The 21,834-nt window shown below is 40.6% G+C and overlaps 1 protein-coding gene across 1 annotated transcript in view; it reads right to left on the bottom strand.

The window, feature by feature from the left end:
• Positions 1-21,834, bottom strand: part of slc40a1 (solute carrier family 40 member 1) — a 37,479-nt gene that overhangs the window by 3,542 nt on the left and 12,103 nt on the right. The window contains exons 4-7 of the mRNA XM_080198837.1: positions 16,614-16,729; positions 13,484-13,610; positions 4,995-5,240; positions 1,052-1,720 (exon numbers count right to left, since the gene is read on the bottom strand). Coding sequence (XP_080054963.1) covers positions 1,052-1,720; positions 4,995-5,240; positions 13,484-13,610; positions 16,614-16,729 — 1,158 coding nt within the window. The remainder of the gene's footprint in view (positions 1-1,051; positions 1,721-4,994; positions 5,241-13,483; positions 13,611-16,613; positions 16,730-21,834) is intronic.

Below are 21,834 nucleotides of genomic sequence, written 5' to 3'. Positions count from 1 at the left end.
ACTTTCACAGAATCCCTACAATGCAGCAAGAGGCCATTTGGCCTATCAAGTCTGCACCAACTCTTCAAAAGAGCATCTGACCCCAGGCTCTATCCCCATAACTCCATATATTTACCCCACTAATCCCCCTGACCCACTCATCTTAAGATACTGAGGGACAACTTAGCATGACCAATCCACCTAACCTGCACATCTTTGGAGTGTGGGTGGAAACCAGAACACCTGCAGAAAACTCATGCAGACATGGGGAGAACGTTCAAACTCCACACAGTAACCCAAGGCTGGAATTGAACTCGGGTTCCTGGCCCACTTTCAATTTAAAATTTAAATTTATTATGTACTTGTTCTTTTGGAACTTTGTTCTTGTATTGTTTCTAATTATTATGCACATGTTAACATTGTGTCCAACTATCATGCCAGATTGAATCTCTAAATTTTTTGGCAACTGGTTGCACTGTTCTTCATCACTCTATTATATTAAGATGAAGTAGTGTCACAAACCAAATGCATTGTACATGCTTACACAATCACAAGGTCAAGCAGCAGAGCAGTTCAGATATTCCTTGACTTCCATACACCGGGGAAACTCTTTGAATATATTTAAATTTATTTAAATGTATTTAAAGGGATTCCTGCCTCTTCCGGGAAGGAACCTCATTGCCTCACTGGTGGGGGGGGCCGGAAAAATCTGAGAATGAGATCTTGTTGGCGAAATTCTTGTTCTGGTAGTCTCATGGGATTTTCCTCCAGCATCACCAGCTGAAAATCCACCACAATATCTGCGCTAATTTTCCGCCCTGTCCAATTTTGTGACTTTTGTCTCTAAAGGAAGTAAAAGCCAAGCTAATTTATATTAATTTCTACTATCTAATCCCATCACAAATGCTGAAAAGTCCCGAGTTGGGAATTTCCTAATATCTTTGTGCAAAAGGCAGTGTAATATAAATAATTCTGGTTCACGTCTGCAGCTAAGAATTTCTCTTTTTGAAGTGAAGTTTGACTGCACTTTCATATTTCTATGGTTCACCTTTCATCTGAGTTGCACACTTACCAATTCTCGCAGCAATGATGCCAGCAAATAGCAAACTCACTGAGATGTAAGATTCTGGTTGGAAAGGATCAGGTCCTGGGGATTCAGTTGTGAAGTTGGTGTACCCAATGGTGGTGACTTGGTGAGGTTCTATAGTTGTTAGAACAGGTTCCATCAAGGCATTCATATCCAAATATCTGCTGGTGAAGTCATCAAAAGGTGATACAGACAAATCTAAAGGGCTTCCAGGCATGAAGACGGAAACTACACACAAAAGCAGACATGAAAACTGAGCCACACCGGAGATGAACCCTGTACGGATCAGGCCACATTTTCGGCGGATCCAGGTGAAGGCTATGGTTCCCAGAATTCCAGCGATAGCAGAGGCCCCCATCAGCAGACTAAGAAAGGATCCACTCAAACCTTGGGTGTAGGCATATCCAGTTGTGATACAGTCAAAACCAAGCACTGTCATGTATAGGAATGCAAGGCCCATGCCAGCCCAGAACACAGGTTGGTTGTAATAGGCTACCCACCCATCCCTTAATGTATAGAAAGGCTCAAGAACTTTATCACCGCAACGTTGCTCTTTCTCTTGTTCCAGTGTCTTCACTTTCATCAGTTGAGCACCTTCAGCTGGACAGACTATTCCTGGTTTCTCATCTGTGTTCGTTTGGCCACACTCAATATCTGGAAATACATTTAACATCTTCAGTGAATAACCAGTGGCAGAGTTGGAGCAGTCTAGGTGAAAGTAGTGATCAAACTTTTAAGAACACACTCCAGTTTACAGGTTTAAATTCCCTGAATTTAAGCACTTCACTGGGTTACAAATGGCTTCCCATTTGATATGGAAGCAATTGCCCTCAGTGAGAAACATTTGCAAATTTAAAACTGCGTGAACGTTTCTCCCCGCAAATAAATGAATAAGAGAACATCAAGTTTCTTAACATGCATTTGTCAGCTGACATCAACAGAATAGAGTAAGATTAACATGAGGAACAACTAGACTTACTTTATAAAAATAAGCCTCAGTTAGAAACATAGACATAGAAAATAGACATAGGAGTAGGCTTTTCAGCCCTTCGAGCCTGCACCACTATTCAATATGATCATTGCTGATTATGCACTTTCAGTATCCCACTCCTGCTTCCTTTCCACTCCCCTTGGTCTTTTTAGCCACAGGGGCCACATACAGCTCCCTCTTGAACATATCTAACAAACTGGCTCCAACAGCTTTCTGTGGTAGAGAATTCCATAGGTTCCCAACTCTCTGAGTGGAGAAGTTCTTCCTCATCTTAAGTCTTAAATGGCTTATCCCTTATTCTTAGTAAAAAGTTTCAAAACAACAGGTTAAAGTCCAACATGTTTATTTGATAGCAGAAGCTTTTGGAGCACTGCCCCTTCACTCGGTTAGTGCTCCGAAAGCTTGTGCTGCCAAATAAACCTCTTGGACTTTAACCTGGTATTGTGAGACTTCTTACTGTGCCCACCCCAATCCAACACCAGCATTTCCACATCATGACCCTTATTCTTAGACTGTGACCTCTAGTTCTGGACTTCCCCAACATTGGGAACTTTCTTCCTGCATTTAGCCTGTCCAGTTAAACTTCTATGAAATTCCCTCTTATTCTTCAAAATTCCAGTGAGAACAAGCCCAGTCGATCCAGACTCTCTTCATGTCAGTCTGCCATTCCACGAATCAATCTGGTGAACCTTCGCTCAAATAGTAAGAATGTCCTTCCTCAGGCTAGGAGACCAAAACTGCACTCAAGGTGTGGCCTCACCAAGGCCCTATATAACCACAGCAAGACATCTTTATTCCTATACTCAAATCCTCTTGCAATGAAGGCCAGTATGCTATTAGCTTTTCTCACCGTCTGCTGCATCTGCACTCCAACCTTCAGTAACTGTTCCACCATGACATCCAGCCCATGTTGCACTTCCCCTTTTCCTAAACTGTCACCATTCAAATAATAATCTTCCTTCCTGTTTTTGCCACCATAACCTCTCATATTTCTCATATTTTGCCACCATAACCTCTCATATTTCTACATTATATTGCATTTGCCAAGTATTTGCCCACTCAACCAGCCTCTTAGCATCCTTCTCACAGCATACACTGCTACCCAGCTTAGTGGCATCTGCAAATTTGGAGATATTACATTCAATTCCTTCATCCAAATCATTAATGTATATTGTGAATAGCTGGGGGTACCAGCACCGAACCCTGCGGTACCCCACCAGTCACTGCCTGCTACTCTGAAAAGGACCCATTTATTCCCACTCTCTGCTTCCTGTCTGCCAACCAGTTTTCTATTCACGCCAATACATTATCCTATACTATGAGCTTTAATTTTGTTCATTAATCTCTAGTGTGGGACCTTATCAAAAACCTTTTGAATGTCCAGATAAGAACAAAAGAAATAGGAGCAGGAGTAGGCCATCTAGCCCTTTGAGTGTGCCACGCCATTCAATAAGATCATGGCTGATCTGAAGTGGATCAGTTCCAGTTTCCCGCTTTCTCCCCATAACCCTTAATTCCCTTGTCTGTCAAAAACTTATCTACCCGTGTCTTACATATATTTAGCGAGGTAGCCTCCACCACTTCAACGGGCAGAGAACTCCAGAGATTCACCACCCTTTGAGTGAAGAAGTTCCTCCTCAACTCCGTTCTAAACTGCCCCCCACCCCCCCCTTATCTTGAGGCTGTGCCCTCTAGTCCTGCTGTCCTTTCTGAGCGGGAAGAATCGCTCTACCTCTACCCTATCCATCCCTTTCATTATCTTATACCTCTCTATAAGATCCCCCCTCATCCTTCTAAACTCCAACGAGTACAGACCCAGATACATTATTATCAATAGATATCAATAAATTGTTGTATTTGTCCATATTGAAGATTGATATTTTCTCACACCTTGACTGGAATTTTACTGGCCCACCCACTATGGGAATCGGAGCAGGCGAGGGGTGGAGCATGGGAAAGTCCGTTGACATCGGGCAGGACTTTATGGTTTCAGGACAAGTGAGGCCATAAAATCCCACCCCTTGTCTATGATGACAGCAATGCACATACACTCCCATATTAAATGCAGTACGGGTTTAATGGAAAGCTCTCTCTGCTATAGCTCAACATGGCCCCTTAATCCCATTATCTCATACACTGGCCACTGTGATGATTAATTTAGCATCACTCTGTGCCACATTATGACCATGTGGGTTTGTTTCATGTGGCAATTTACCAGCTATACAATGTACAGGGATAATGAGATTTTTATGATATCGCTGGAGATATATGAAATGTGTTCATTGTAAAGCTGAGGCTAAGTATCATAATACTTTGTTTTGTATTATTTCATGTTTTAAATGGCAGCATAATTCAATATTTATTTGGTAGATATGTTTACTAAAATGGACAGACATCACAGTAACCCAAATCAAAAGATAAAAGAAGGTTGGTATCGTGTTCCTAGGCAGCCATAGTCCATGACATAAAAGATAAGTGTGCTGATAGTTGACTCACCCTGAGGACACATTTTCTTTCATGATCAGATCTGCCACTTAAATCCCAGGACCCACAGGAAAGCTGGGCACAGGATGGGAAGACATTCTATCCTAGAAACTGACTGTTACACCTACAGACCATTCATCATTTTATTGTTCCTAACCTTTCAGAGATCATGCTGATAATATTGGATATTTATTTTATAAATCATGAGTTTAAATCTTCTTTTAAATACAGTTCACAATGTAGATTGTGATTGACTTAAACATGCTAGATTGTAGCGTGAGCTTTGTTATATCTAGCTACAGGAGAAAGATGAACTCAACAACACATTTGAGCATCCACTATGATGTTAGAGAATTAGAACAACTCATGTTAGAGAATGTCCTCTGTGCAGCTAAAATAGAACTTGTTGATTATTGACTAACTGGTCATTTTGCATTGCTATGTATCGAGTACCTTTTTGTTTGTTCAGTGGTTTCATTTCCTGGTCATCCACCTTTTGTCCTGCTTTGATGGCCAAAGCAGGTGTTTTTTGGTAAATTTTCCACAACAGATAATATTCCAGACACATGGAGCAGAGATTCCAGCCGGAGATAAAACCACAGCCAATTACAGGGGAGCCAAAGGTCATTATTTGTCCAACTGCCATTGGAGCCAAAATATTTGTCACCTGATCAATTCTGCGAACTGTAGCATTCATATCTATAAGGGCAGAAAAAGTTAGTGGTGTTTGTATTGTTTCAAATACATTTTGTACATTTGTCATCCTTTTGTTATAAGTACTTTTAATACTTATAATTGTACACTTCATTTTTGTTTTGATTTTACATTAAGTTACAAATACATTCTCCGGTTTTGCCAATAACATCCAGCAACTTGATTATAGCTTAAAAGTACGAAAAAGTGCTTTAAATTTCACAAATGAAACATTTGTATGAGCCAGTTCTAGTTAAAGTCCATAGAGGCAAGTGCTTGCGTGTCTTCAATATGGGTCAAATTCTTTTTTTAATAACAGATAAGATGGTTTCTACTGAGGAATAAAAAGCTGAAGTAATAAAGTTCATTACACTATTGCAAAAGGTTTACTTATTAAAGGCTTATATACAGCTTGATATTTGCACAGTCATTGTTAAACGGGAAGCAAACTCATCAGTGCCTCTTCTCTCTAAAGCTAAATTTCATCATCAGTTCTTCATAATATATCAACACTTAAAAAGTATGCTTTCCCCCAAAACCAGCCACGTGCTAATCCCCTTCCTCTACTCATAGCCATGAAAAGCCATTTCCATAAGTCTCAGTTTGGTTCAGTTTTCAACTAGTAGAACACTTGACTCTGAGTTAGAGGTTTCTGGGTTCAAGTATCATTCGGGAACCTGAATACATTTGGTTGATTATTCAGACCATCATTGTTGGAGGTTTTGTCATTCAATGTCCATTCTGGAAAGTCGAAAAGGCCCCTGCAACTTTATTTAACAAGCAAATGGTATTTGTCAAGGATTTCTTCTTGAACTGAAGTCACCAAAAAGTAAAAATGGTCTGGTCACGCATCTTGTTTACTGTTGTTGGGAATTTGCTGTGTGATTACTGGTTGCTGAATTTAGCTGCATGACAACAGTAACTGTACTTCAAAATATTTTACTGATGTAAAGCTCTTAAGGATATCCTGATAATATTGAAACATAGAAAATAGCAGCAAGAGTAGGCCATTCAGCCTTTTGGAGCCTGCTCCACCACTCAATACGATAGTGGCTGATCCTCTAACTCAACAGCACACTTCCATGCACTCTTTATACCCCTTGATGCCTGTAGAGTCTAGAAATCTATCTACTTCCTTCTTAAATATGTTCAGTGACTTGGCCTTCTGTGGTAGAGAATTCCACGAGTTCACCACCCTCTGAGTAAAGACGTTTCTCCTCATCTCAGTCCTAATAAGTCCACTCCATATTCTGAAACTGTGGCCCCTTGTTCTAGCCCCCCCAGCCACTGGAAGCAAATTCCTGCATCCATTCTGTCCAGCACTGTCAGAATTTTGTATGTTTCAATTAAATCCCATCTCATTTTTCAAAATTCCAGCAAGGCGCCATATAAACGAAAGTTCTTAAAGAAAAAAGAGGGAGTTGGAGCTCGCTGGATTGTTTATGACAGAAAACATTTTTGGGGTCAGAATTATTGAAAAGCTGCCACAGGAGGCATCATTGATGGTGCAGGGAGCTCAGGATCTGAGTGTTATCAACAGTTGTGGAGGGAAACAAATGTTGACAGCAAGACTGGGCCAGACTAAGGGAAGTTTGAATCGGAGGTGACAAAGTAGGGAGGGAAGTGAGGTGCTGTATATACAGGATTGTTGGGAAAACTTCACATTATTGATGAGTTGAGAGCAAGGCAAGACTGCAGTAATGCAAAAAGCCAGTGTAAGTGTACCATCATAATTAGCTGTGAAAATATACATACAATACCAGTCTCAGTTTCAAATAGTCAAGGAAGCTTAGGCAGAACTTTATTTACAGAAGGTGGCTGTGAATGGTTCTCAAGCTTGTTCTGCCAAGATTGATACATCAAAGGAACAAGCAAAGGAATAACCTCTCTATGGATCACCACCTTGATGTGGCGGAAAAGCACGCGCACTCCAACAATCCCTTGAGCAATGCCTTCAGGTACTCCTTGCTTCTGATTGGCCATCCATGGCAACAAGGTTGGGGGGAAATACCAGATAAAATGTAGTCCAAAAATGTTCTCAACTGCAGAACGGGCAAAAGAAGACAGTGTGCTTTATCAGCTGCAAAGGTGGAAGAAGGTTGCAGTATGAAAGGTGGTCCCAGTCAACATGATTCGACATGTCACCAAAATTTAATTACCAATCCATCAGAATCGTGTGTACAGCAAAGGCCACCATTTTAAACAAAATCACACATGGCATTTTCTATCAGGTTCCATTCACCAATGAAGAATTGATGACAGGGACAGACTTGGGAGTCCCTAGTCAAGGATCTGCACATGGGTCACAAATGCGTGCAAGTTATTGGACACCTGTATTGGGACAACATCTTCAACTAAATACTTCACTTCAGGATACCCTCTGGCCACCCCAAACAGGGAGGGGGCAACAAACAGACTGCCCCACTTTCTCCTTGCTGGGGAGCCATATCCTTCAGGATCACCATCTTTGTGGTCAGAAAAAAAGAGAACTTTAAATGAACTCACATAGCTTACTGGCCTATCCACTTCAGGCAACCAAACATCTTGCCAGTTTATCAAACGTAATGCAATTATCTTTGAACATTGTCAGATTGCAGCTTCCACAGGCCAATTTTTAACTTTCCTTTGATGCCCTAGGTTTTTGCTTAATTTGACTATGCTTTAATCTAACCCAATAAACCTTAAATCTAATTGGTTATTATTTGTTGATTGAAACTTTTTCTATAGCTATTACTGCTCTCAAGATTGGAACCGAGTTCACCCTTTGTACTTCTGATATCTGAGCAAGGCAGCTCTACAAGGAACAATTGGCTAACTAGCCTGATTTTAACAATGGGACTTAGAGGAACCCAAATGTCACTGAAGGACGGGTGTCCTTTCCACTCAGTTCCAGATATCTCAGTTGCACAACAGGCAGGATTAATTTTGCTGAGCAATCAGCTGGAAACATAGCTGCTGACGAAAATACTTTACATGTGTGTCATTCTTAAAAACAATTTTAGAAGTCACCTTGCAGAGCTAATTATTTGGTGAGCACACTCAGTCTATGTCCGTATGTTCCATGCTTTGACAGTAAGCAATTTGTTTGAGTTCACAAAGAGCTTTACTCTTTGTCCATGTGGGGCAGCACAGTGGCATAGTGGTTAGCATTGCTGCCTCACAGTGTCAGGGACCTGGGTTCAATTCCTGGCTTGGGTCACTGTCTGTTGGAGTTTGCATGTTTTTCCCATGTCTGTGTGTATTTCCTCCAGTTGCTCCAGTTTCCCCCCACAGTCCAAAGATGTGTGGGTTAGGTTGATTGGCCATGCTAAATTAACTCTAGTGTCGGGGGATTAGGAGGGTAAATATGAGGAGTCATGGGAATAAGGCCTGGGTGGGATTGTGGTTGGTGTAGATGGGTCAAATGGCCTCCTTCTGCACTGTAGAGATTCTATGATACATTTCAGTGCCAGGAGTGTGAAGTGTTCACTTGTGTGCACATATCACCTCAAGGTTTTCACTGGGCATATTACAAATTTTTATTAGTCCTTTAAGGACAAACTAGAATTTAGACAGGAAGGTTTAATACTACGCATACAATGAACTTATACCCACTTCTTAGAAGTGTTACCAATGATTATTCAACTCCTGTAGGAGGTGAGAGAAATTGGAGGAAATCCATGGAAATATATATTGTACTGCTAGATGAAGTGGAACTGACAGGTTGATTAATCTCTTCTCACTCTGTAACTTTATGTTCTTATTTGCAGAACTAAAAATAACATGGAACTTGTTTTGGAAGTGCCTCTTGATATCTTTCTTTACAGAAGAATGAATATCAGAAAAATGTTGTTAAAAGTATGAAACAAGCACTCTTTTCCTTTTAATCGCAGCGCTTCTTACCCATGTAAGATTAAATTTAACTCCAGAAAATCAGGGTTGGCTGTATTTTGTGCCTCCATCCAAGCTGAGTTTTATTCTCAGCGTGTCCAAAAATTAATAATATCTGAAAATCTGCACCACTTTCTGAGACCTAACGCCTCTTTAAAAATCACTTCACCCTTTCCAGCTTAGATGTTTTAACAGCAAGTTTATTGTTCTTTCCGTAATAATATATTTAGATTCTCACATTTCTCAACTACACTTCATGCACTATTCTTCTGAATGTAATATTAAATTTGCCAATGCACCAAAAAACAAAATGGCAATTTTGAGCAATTCGAAATTCATGAATGAATGCAAAAAGCAAAGGGTGGGATTTTCCAGTCCCACCTTACCCAAGGACTGTAAGTTCCTGCCTGAGGTCAACAGACCTATTAATGGCCCATTAAATTGTCCATCCTCCCCCTATGATTCCCGTGGCAGGTGGGACCAGAACTTTTGGGCCAAAGACTGTGAGGCAAAATTGTGGGACATGGGTGCCGCTGGCTGGCCAGCATTTATTGCCTGTCTCAAGTTGAGCTTAGAGGGCAGTTGAGAGTCAACCACATTGCTGTGTAGGCCAGACCAGGTAAGGATAACAGATTTCCTTCCCCAGTGAACAAGATAAGAATATAAGAAGATGGATTTTTTTCTGACAATCAATGGTTTTATGATCAGATTCTTAATTCCAGAAATTTTTTTATTGAATTCAAATTATACCATCTGCTCTCGTGGGATTTGAACCAGGGTCCCCAGAGCTGTGGCTGAGTTTCTGGATTAACAGTCTAGTGATAATACCACTAAGCCATTCTCCTATTATGCATTTGCATAAAACCCGAACGGTTCAATTAAAACATTTGCAGCTTTGACATATTCCCTGAGATCGTATCAAACAATATCTATCTTAGAGCTACAGTGAGCTGATCTGATGCTACTTCTACATCACAGTCCTTCGAAGGACTGTGCAAGGGATTTGAAATATCAGCTCATGTTAAAATAAATTAATATGGGATATTTCATGAAGTTGGATAGGTAGCGCCTTTTGACCAATTTTCATTTTACAACTGATTTGTCAATAGTTTTTCCTTTTCTAGCCTTAGTCTTTTCTGAAGCATTTCAGTTGTATGGGGCAAGGAGAGATGCCTCACAACCAAAATCCTTTCCTCATCTGCTCAATCAGCATGTTTCACAAGAGGATGCCCAAAAGCAGAAGTCAATCCTGATTTTGTGCTCTTTAGCTCAGGAGTACCGAGGTCAATAGCAGTCATTTCAGTTCCAGGAATCAAGCCTGTCTGCATGGCTACATTATATTCTGACTTTTCCTACTATGCTGTTGTGGAGGAATAAAAAATGAAGTTCAAAAGGGCTGTCTGCTCTATTATTATGCCTGCCACCTGCCTCACACATTAGCCTGCATTTTTAGGCAGAAAGGTTTGAACCCTGACCCAAACTCAGGCTCCACCATTTTCATGCGGGAAGGGGTGGGGGTATGGGCAATGAATGCAGGTTCTAAATTGCTTATCCACATTTCCTGGAGGTACCTGCCCTTATAAATCAGCAGTTGCCTCCATTCATGTGTGATTTTGAAGAGGTAGATGCCTGAAAATGAAAGATTAAACCAGGTAGAAGAAGATCCAAACTGTTAAGATTCATTTTAATAGCCAGGGTATCTTTTTTGAAAAGGTAAGGTACTGCATTGGACATAGTCCTGGGACACCTTTGGGAGAGGACAGGTACCCTTTAGTTGAGGTAAGGTATGTATTTGGAGCAATCATGTAACTTTTGGAAATTGTTAAAATTATACATGAATGTGTATAGAAAAGTGCATAAATGCATTGGAATTATCAAACTGTCAAAGAACTGTCAATGATATCAACAAACTGTCAAGCTATCAAAGAGCTGTCAAAGAACTGTCAAGCTGTGAAAGAACCCACAAAACTATCAAAGAATTGTCAAGATGTCAAAGAAATGAACCCTGACCCAAACTCAGGCTCCACCATTTTCTGGGGGGAAGGGTGAATCATCAGGTGATTCACTCTCTACTCACCTGACGAAGGAACAGTGTTCCAAAAGTTAGCTACCAAATAAACCTGTTGGACTTTAGCCTGGTGTTGTGAGACTTCTTACTGTGTTCAAAAACCTAATTTATATAAGATTTGTGCTGCGTAAATTATTTTACAACCTAACATGCATACAATGGGTTGCCTGTTAAGTGAGCAGCTTTACAACTCCAAGTGGTTATAGAATAGACATATTCGTTTTCTGAAGCGATTAAATACGTAAGTGAAATGTTTGATTTCATTAGAGATTATTTGAAGGAATTTTAATGTAATGATCATTTTATTTAATCAATGAGAGTTTTATTTAAAATAATGGTTTTATCAACAGAGTAAAAAGTCTGACAACACCAGGTTTAAGTCCAACCGATTTATTTGATAGTACACTCACTAGCTTTCAGGGTTAGTCCCTTCGTCAGGTGGATGGTGTTGTCAGTCTTTTTACTGTGTTTACCCCAGTCCAACGCCGGCATATCCACATCATGACTTCATCAATAGACACAAAACTTTATTTTATATAAGAACATAAGAACATAAGAAATAGGAGCAGGAGTAGGCCATCTAGCCCTTCGAGCCTGCCCCGCCATTCAATAAGATCATGGCTGATCTGTTGTGGCTCAGTTCCACTTTCCCGCCCTCTCCCCATAACCCTTAATCCCCTCTCTTATCAAGAACCCATCAACCCGCTTCTTAAAAATATTTAGCGAGGCAGCCTCCACCACTTCAACGGGCAGAGAATTCCAGAGATTCACCACCCTTTGAGTGAAGAAGTTCCTCCTCAACTCCGTTCTAAACCGCCTCCCCTTTATCTTGAGGCTGTGCCCCCTAGTCCTACTGTCTTTTTTGAGCGGGAAGAGTCTCTCCACCTCTATCCTATCCATCCCATTCATCATCTTATACGTCTCAATGAGATCTCCCCTCATTCTTCTAAACTCTAACGAGTACAAGCCTAGTTTATTCAGCCTCTCCTCATAGCTCAATCCCCTCAACTCCGGTATCAGCCTAGTAAACCTCCTCTGCACTCCCTCCAGGGCCAAAATATCCTTGCGCAGGTGCGGCGCCCAAAACTGCACACAGTACTCCAGCTGCGGCCTCACCAATGCCCTATACAGCTGCAGCAAGACCTCCCTACTTTTATATTCAATCCCCCTCGCTATGAAGGCCAGCATCCCATTCGCCTTCCTGACCACCTGCTGCACCTGCAAGCTGGGTTTATAAGGTTTGCCCATGGTGGATACCAGGGTATTTGACTGAGAGGGGGTAAGAACAAAAGGTGGTGAGTGGGAACATGGGTTGGCTTGAATTGGCACCAAATTATCATTGGGGCTGTGAAAAAGCCATGGGGATGAGTGGCAACAGCATGAGTTGATAGGGGCTCTGAGGGACTATGATGATTGGGTAGAAGGGCAGATGTTGGTGGAGGGATGTGAGGTGCTATAGGGGTGGGTACAGGAGCATAGGTTTGTATGATAAGTATGGGAATCCATGGGGAGGTGGTTAGGGACCTGTAGGTATGGATGGGGTATGAGAAGTGTGTGGTGGTACCCAGACAGTTAAGATTGGGAAATTTTTTTTGTTTTCTTTCAATCTTTCGCACAATGCCACTTGGCTTGCTGCCTAACGCACCCAGCAGCTTCTGCACTTGTTCCAAGGATGGTGGGGCCAATTTGTAATGTAGCCTGACCCTGGGCTGAAAGTCTCAACTACTGGATCTCTTTTTGCCCAGTTTGCAGACTCTGTACCTGGGAGTGAAAATCTGGGCCAATGTGTACTTGGAACAAGCTCTTACACCAGCCTGCCAAACAATTCTCTAAGCAAATTAATTAATGATTATCCTTGAGTAAATCTATTGGGAAAGCTAGGGCCTTGACTTGACATATAATTGATTTATTTTTTACAAAGGTGCCAGATAAAACTCAGAGAGATCCTAAACCGGGCATAAAGTGAACCATGCCGCAAGTAATGTTACGGTAGCATTAGCACAAGTTATTTATTAACAGATGATCAGATCTGTAATAAGTGCTAATATATATTCTGTCGGAATGTAACAATTACCGAACGCATGGACTGAATTACAACCTTCATTTGTCTTCTGACTTGTATAGGGGTAGTAGGGCATCATAATCTGCCTTTTTATTGTGATGTGAGCAGTTTTCCAGAATATCTCAGTTTGAGACAAAGAACGCCCAAATCTGCAGATTTGTCAGTAATGACCAAATGTTTCTGTGCATGTTCCAGGGTGCACATTCCTAATGAAGCATTCAGATTAAAGAGTGCAGCATTTATTCTTACCTGCCAGTCTGCTTCTGTCTTCACCTGCAACAACCACAATCCAGTCTCTCTGAATTGTGATTCCCATGGCAGTACTTGCTAGATTTGCAATGTTGGCAATGGTAATGATCAAAATGTAGCAGGCCGTCTATAACAATTTCAAATAAAAATAGCATCAGAGAAACACCTGGTGAATAGACCCACGTTAATGTTTTAAAAAGAATAACATCATTATTACATTCTGGTTTTCTCCTTAGGATATTCTAGAAGCTTAAATTAACAATGGCCGAATTCTCTGGTCTCGCGTGCCAAATCTCTGTTCACTGCAGGGAGATCAGAGAATCCTAGCTGTAGGTGAGGTGGGAGAATTCCGGCCCATATCTTTATGTTTGAGCTTTTGCTTACATGGGAAAAATTAACTCCTATCAAGGGCTTTTTGTCAATAGGTCAGATGTCTGATTGCATCTACTGTTGATGTCTCTCAATGGAATTAACAGGAATTTTCTGAATATTGCCCCCAAACTTAGAAAGCTGAACACCATCCTAGCAGGAGGGAATTAGAGAACTGAGCAGAGCTGTCTATCAGTTAGCAGTCTGCACAATAACAGAGACAAGCAGATTTTTGGATCAATAATCCAGAGGACTGTTAAATATATAACTTCCATCTGAAATTCATCAACCATTCTCACATTAGGTACATTTGACTTTCTCCTATTGTCTTTAATAATGCAACTCCAACTGTAATGTGAAAATATGAAAGAAGACAATATGTGCCTTTCAATTTAATATAAGCAAAGTAAGCAAGAATTACTTTTTATGGCACTGTAACCTCTCTCGTGACCTCCACAGACAGCATTTTGAAATGACTGGGGAAACTGCTAGTTTGCTAAAACACTAGACAATGACAACACACAGTAATAAATGGTAGCAAGCAATTGCATTTACTATATTGTCAAGCAGTACAATAGTCCAAAGAAAATTGATTAAAAACAAAAGTACTGGAAAATGGTGGAAACAATTTAAATGATCGTACTCTCACAGCTCCTGATGTCACTAGGACAAAGATTAGGGCCCAGATTTTAGCCTGAGATAGGTGTGGAGAGGCCAGTGTGAGGTCCAGGTTGCCTTAACTCCTGGATGCCATTTAAATTGGTCCATTTTGAACTCCACCAAAGCTGGTGTAGATGATGTGGAGGCCAGCTGACAAAAATTTAAAAATCGAGGCAGGGTCACACTGGGGTCTCAAGGAAATGGACATTGACAAGATAATCTGGATGGCGAAAGGGAGGAGACAAAGAGGATCAGAGGTGATCACAATTGGTAGAAGCTGGAGCAAGTGGTAGATGTTGGAGGGGTGGGGGTGGAGCTTGTGGAATCTGGAGCTGAAGATGCCCAGAGGAGCTAGAGTGCTTCTTGTAAACCACAAGCAAGGAGAAGGCTGTTCTGAAGTGACTAACAGTGAGATGGATGAAGGATGGATTCTTCTGTCACCTCGAGGGTTTAACAAGGAAATCAGTTCTTCATCATCTAGCTGGCAATGTCTCATATGTGATGTTAAACCAAATTTTGATTTACAGATCCAAGTATAAATTTTATATATGGAGATACTGCTGGAGTGGTACGTGATGATGAAGGTACTAGATTGCACTGTAGGGGCCTGACTATTCTCCTCAAAAATCGAGATTACAAGGTGACAGAGATGACTGCATTTGGATCTTTCTAAGATTGTTTTTTTCAGTGTATTGGGCAGGGGGTGTGGGGGAAATGGCTTTTCAGAATGTTTTTGTTTCTAAGTTTGGGACATTACGGTGTAAGTTCAGATACTCAGTTAGCTGTAGAATACTATCTTTGGCATGCAGGAGTCTTTCACACGAATAACATGGCCGACCCCAGTGAATTTGAGCACTGCTGAGCCTACTCTCGATACCAGTTATATGGCATCCTGCAGGAACAGTGATGTTAGGCATTTTGTCCAGTCATTTGATGTTGCAAATATTATCTTAAGTAGCAACGATGGAACGGATTAAATTGTTTCATGCTTTCTTTAAAACCTGCAGGTAAGCCTGCTGAATGCTGAGTTTGCTTTTGCCAGGCAATGGACAATTTCAGCTTGGTGTTGTTGGAGACAATACTCCCGTGTTAGCAGAATGCTTGAACTGAGTTGCCAGATGCGTTCTTGATTGTAACTTTCAAGAACGCAGCTCCTTCTCAACAGCAATTAGGAATGGACAATATATGCTGGCCTAGCCAGTAATGCTCACATTCCAAAAACAGATTAACAAAAATACACTCACAGTCTTTTATGGGAAGGTGCCCCATAAGTTGGACCCATAGGCAATGAATGTAGTTTCAAGTCAGGATGGATTACGATTTGGAAGGGAACTTGCTTATGGTGGTGTCACCTTGCTTCTACTCCTCCAGGCCATCCAGATGGTTGAAGTCGCGGATTTAGAAGGTGCTGTCAGAGCTTGTGGAGTTGCTACAATGCATTTTGTAGATGGCACATGCTGCTGCTACTGTGTGCTTTCGTGGTGGGGAATGTTTAAGGTGGTACATGGGATGTCAATCAAGTGGTCTCCTTATTCCTGGATGGCGCTGAACTTCTTGAATGTTGTTGGGGGTGCACTCATCCGGGAGAGTGCTGTATTCCATCACACCCCTGCTTTTCTGCCTTGTAAGTGGCGGACAGATTTTGGGGAGTCAGGAGGTGAATTACTCACTGCAGAATTCCCAATCTATGACCTGCTCTTACAGCCAAAATATTTATATGGCTGATTAAGTTAAGTTTCTGGTCATTGGTAACTTCTCCAGAATGTTGATAGTGTAGGAATCAGTGACGATAATGCCACTGAATGTCAGGGGGAGATAGTTAGGTTCTCATGTTGGAGTTGGAAATGGTCACGAGTCATATGAGTGCTACTTGTCATTTATCAACCCAAGCCTGAATGTTATCTAAGGCTTGCAGCATACAGACAGGGACGACTTCAGGATCTGAATGGTACTGAACACTGTGCAATCATCAGCAAAAACCCCAACTCCGCCCTTATGATGGAGGAAAGAACAACAGTGACATACATGTGTCTATATTTACAGCATTTCGGTAAAGGATTGGCAGAACAGGAACACTGAACAACTAATAATGAAGACTTACAAGTAACCATCCATGGTACATGGTGGTAAGAGGTGTTTTAAACAGGAAAACCATCATCAGGATGACGCCACAAATGATGACTGAGACATTCTGAATAATCAGGGATGTCTGGGCAACTATCACAAGATGGAAAAAGGATTAAATCAGTTATATTCAAATTCATTACAATTATTCATGACATAATTTCTGGAAAAAATAAAAACCTATGTCAATGTTTTTCACAGTTTAATTATTTATACCATGTCTAACACTTCACAATCTTTATACACGATTCAACAAATATAAATAAAATCTCATAAGTATTCTTAAAATTGCAAAAAGAAGACTCTTTGGGAGTGAAAATCTTCTGTCAGTAATACTACAGGAGGACAGAATGGGATTTTATAAACAGGTGGAATTTCACTCCCTTGAAGATTACATGCATTAAAGCATTAATTTTATGAAATCATGCTGCCAGTGTGCAATTTTACTGGAATACATCAAGGATTCTTAGGTACACTTCTTCTCCAGCCCCACCTTCTGATATTCCATCAAATATTTGCAATTTCCTGATGTGTACTTGAAGTAGATGTGGTTCTATTCCAGCAAATCAATTTATAAACTTAGTCCTAATATATCAGTTCCTTGTTTGCAAGGAAGAAAATTGGTTTTGCTTAACATTATTGCAAATAAGCTCCCGCTGTCTTCGTTCTTGAGTAACGGAAAAGATTGCAACAGATCATCCAGTTTCCATATTTAAAATTTCACAATAAGTGCAAGAGTAAGACTCTCCCAATTTTTGAGTGCTTGTTATTTTACTGTCCTATCTGCTGTGCTCTCTCTTGGGAGGGTGTAAATACGGTTAGTTCAATAATAGCAACCTGAAGTTGTGCATGTGTTAGTCGCTCATTGCAGTGCACAACAGAAAGATATGACAAGGATAGGTTAGAATTGTCTTTTACACTTCATTAAGAAACATAGGACTGATGAACATTGTGACATATTTTTGTAACTTCTAAAGGAGGTTGCTCTGTGTGCACATTATATTTGTTCTGGTAAGCAGTGACCAAGATTTTACCATATACCTCACTCTAATATGGTTAAATACCTTCTGAAATGACCCAGCATGTTATTCAGTTCAAGTGCACTGGCCTTGCCAGTGATGCCAACATCTCATGAAAGGATAAAAGAGAGAATTGCTGTAATTATGAATGCAGGCTAAACATCTGGCTGAAAATGCACAAAATAGAAGATCAGGAAAACAAAAATGTTTTCCTCAACAGTTAAGAAGGTGAAGAGCAATGAAGCAGCTGCACTATTGTGGTCATTCAAAAAGTAGGCAGTTCCATCTGGATTTACGGAGATTGTAAGCGAGTGATAAATAATGTGATCAAGAATGATACTTAACCAGTACTAATCAGTGATTTTTTTAAAAAATTCAGCCAATGGAAAAATGTTCAGTAAAATAGATAAATATTTAAAGAGGGAAAATTTGCAAGGTTATGGAGAAAGAGCCTGGGTCTGGGAAGAATTGGTTGGCTCTTTCAATGAGTCTGCACTGATGCAATGTTCCATGTAGCATTCTTCTCTGCAGTATCATTCCCTTTTTTTCATTTAGAAATTGCACTTGTATGGCGTTCCATACAATAATGAGTGGATGAACAGTTAATCTGTTTTAGCAGCATTAGTTACAGAATGATTGTTGGCCAAGACTGCAGAGGAATGTCCTACCCTCCTCAAAAAAGGTCCACTTGACCTTTAACGCCTGTCTAAAGAAGCAGAGAAGGCCTCAGTTTAATATCACATTTAAAGCATGGTATCTCTGACAATGTAGCACTCCCTCAGTCCTGCACTGAAATGTTAGCTGAGGTGAATGCTTGAGTCCTGAGGTGGAACATAAACTCTAACATTTTGACCAAGGGGTGAGGGTGCTAATCAGCCAAGGTGCCACTTCTTAGTGGAATGCTTGTTCATTAAGGGAAAAATAGTGCAATCAACAAAAAAAAACAATTTCTCATCGAGTACCCAGCAAGATGTCATAACCTTCCACTTACCCTTCCAACTCCTGCACCATAATTTCTTTCTATTCGCTCTCCTCATATACATCTTAACCTCATGTTATGTTTATTCTCTGTAGAATGCAATACACCTAATATTCTGCCAACTCTCTCCAACTGAAACCAACGTTTGAGCTCTCAAAGTGACCTCTGATATTCCTAAATTTTGAACATGTTTCACTGTGTCCTGTTTTCTAGGGGTTTGCACAGACCGGACTTTGAAAGGGTAATAAAATTTCTGAAAAGTCATCAAGTTAACATGTCAGATAGCTAGGAAACCTGTTATTCCCTTAATGTAAAGGCAACATGAACATTTCTTGGAAAATGTACCCACAAGTCTAATTATTTAATAGTTATTAAAGGCTGTTTAGCTATTCATTAACGGACATTATTCCCTGTTGATGAGCACTATAATGGCCAAATGAATGCAGTTAATATCTTCATGTATCTTAGGAATGACTCAACTTTTGAATGCTCCTGTCAATCTCTCCACCCACTTTATTACAGTAATTTCAATGTCAAAACAGGATATCTGGCTAATACACTGCCAGCAATTGAGTTTTCAGGCTAAAATTGTAGCCATATCTTTAAAGGAAGCTGTAACAAAATGTTGTAGGTGCTTTTGCCATCATTGCCAATGCTAGGTTCATGTTCCTCCTTGGCTGCAAGTTTGGTTCCAGGAAATGGGGCGATTGTTTTCTCGTTAGCGAAGCATAATCTCCGGGATTCGCCAGGTCCATTTGTTCCAGTCGGGAATCTCAATGGCCCATTGAATCAGGAAAGAGAGCAAAATCAGGATTCCCTCTCAGCATCAATCCCATCCTGATTCTCCCCTTCCATACCCCATTGCTGCCGTAGAAATCAGCTTCTCCCCCATAGCAGATGTGTTGGCTCTTTGTTTAATGTTATACAATAAGCTACATGTTGTCATAAAGTAAGACATTCATATTGCATACAATGTATTCTAGACGGTGAACATGAACAAAATTACACGCTGGCCTTTGACTCATGCTGAGCATATTCAAAAATAACATGAAAGCTCGCTCTGTTAACATGTACCAAATCATTTAGCAATGTGAGAAATGTGAATAAAAATACACTAATTGTTAACACAAAGCTGCTTTGCTGCACAATAATGCACAAATAGTGCAACTGTTAAATATAACACTCAGAGAAACTTCATCCTTGCAGGGTCTGAACTGGACTGGTACAAAGGCCAAAATAGAGAGACAGAAAGATTGATTCATGGGCCCAGAAAGATGAAAAAGGAGAAAAAGAATGAATTGAGGAGACACAAACAAAATCTGAGGCAAAGATAAAAGAAGTAATTTAGATGGAGGAGAGAAAATATTTCCTGGGTAGCACAGTGCCACAATGGTTAGCACTGCTACCTCACAGTTCTAGGGACCCGGGTTCAATTCCGACCTCAGTGACTGTCTGTGTGCAGTTTGCACATTCTCCCCATGTCTGCATGGGTTTCCTCCAAGAGCTCCGGTTTCCTCCCACACTCCAAAGATGTGCAGGTTAGGTGGATTGGCCATGATAAATTGTCCCTTAGTGTCCCAAAATGTGGAGATTAGTGGTATAAATACTTGGGGTTAGGGGAACAGGTTTGGGTGGGATTGCCCCTTATTGTTAGGAGAATTACATGGGGTTACAAGGATAGGGCCAGCGTGGGACTGTTGTTAGTGCAGACCCGATGAACTGAATGGCCTCTTTCTGCACTATAGGGATTCTGTGAAAGTTGCAAAAAGACAAATTAGTATCATAAATGCCTAAAAAAAGTGACAGAAAGTCTGTGCCAATAATGCAGCCCCAGAGAGCAAAAAACAGATTACACATTGACATGTTTAACCTCTGAGCTTCCCTTGTATGTGCCAGCACCACTGCTTCCTCTACTAGATACAACTTGCCAGCATTTGTACTGGATGAAAACACAAATCCCTGTCCTTCTTTCACATCTCTTTGTTTAGTGTCATACAGCAAGCTATAAATTGTCATAAAGCCAGATATTTGTATTACTAATTCCATCCTTTTCTTGATGGGTGTGAACCTTCCTGTCAAATATTCCTGGATTAATGTGAAGATTCCATAGAGACTTACATACTAGAACATTTGTTTCAAATGCCATAATCAAGCATTCTGGACAATCCCCTTTTATAATAATATATTTAAAAATTTTGGAAATATAAATTTAATATAATTACGTGTATAGTAGACAATCATGGCAAATCCCGTGAATTACAAATCGTAAATAAATATTAAAAATTCATCCCTTTGATATGGAATTTTTGATAAAGTGAGGTCATCTAGTTTGAATCTGAGAAAGACAACCTAGAATGTTTCTTTAAAGCTGAGAGACTAAGAGAGAGTTATTGTGAAAATCCCCTAGTTGCCACACTCCAGCCCTGTTCGGGTACACTGAGGGAGAATGGCCAACACCAATGGCCAGGGGCTAAAGGTCTTCAAGGTGACCAAGATGGAGGTTTCAGCTGAAATGCCAGATTAGCTCATGTTCAGCACAAGACACCATCTCAGCAAAGGAGTTGAAAGAAATGTCCACCTACAAGCTCATAAAAAGCCTCCTAACACTTATTAAATAAGCTGAACAACATTTAGTTGGCTCGTGCTTATTTTAACACCAATCTCTAACATGGATCAGCTGTTTGGGAACAAACAAGATGCTGATGTGAATTTCAGGTACTACCTAAAGGAATACTCACTGTTTTATTTTCATTGCTGCTGAAGATGTGAAGAGGCTCTCTGAAGCATATTGTCAGACATTTTGGGAGACTTTGTCAAGATCTCACCAACAAATCAAGCAATATTTAATCCAAAAATTCTCTGATGACTTCACCTAAAAAGAGTATGTACTGTGCTACTCAACCTTATGGGAGTCACCAGTACATGGAGAATGTATGGTCATGGGTATCTTAAGGGTCTGGATCTGGTATGGGCAAAGATAGCAGACCAGGCAGAGCAGCACTAGTTGGTGTAGGAGATAGGGAGACAGAGAGAGTGAGAGAGACAGAAGTGATGTGGGTGAATTGGTGTCTTTCTACAATGTGGCTCAAGGACATCTCCCTCCTCCTTTAGACCTCCTCCGCCAGGACCTCTGGTGCCGCCTGAAAACCTGCATGCCTGTCCCTCAGCCTTTCAGCAACCTATAAACATGTTGCTGAACG

This window comes from Carcharhinus amblyrhynchos, chromosome 11, assembly GCF_965287045.1.
Source record: "Carcharhinus amblyrhynchos chromosome 11, sCarAmb.v2.hapA, whole genome shotgun sequence".
NCBI lineage: Eukaryota > Metazoa > Chordata > Chondrichthyes > Carcharhiniformes > Carcharhinidae > Carcharhinus > Carcharhinus amblyrhynchos.
Note: the sequence above shows the minus strand (reverse complement) of the source record. Positions and strands in the feature narration are given on the sequence as shown.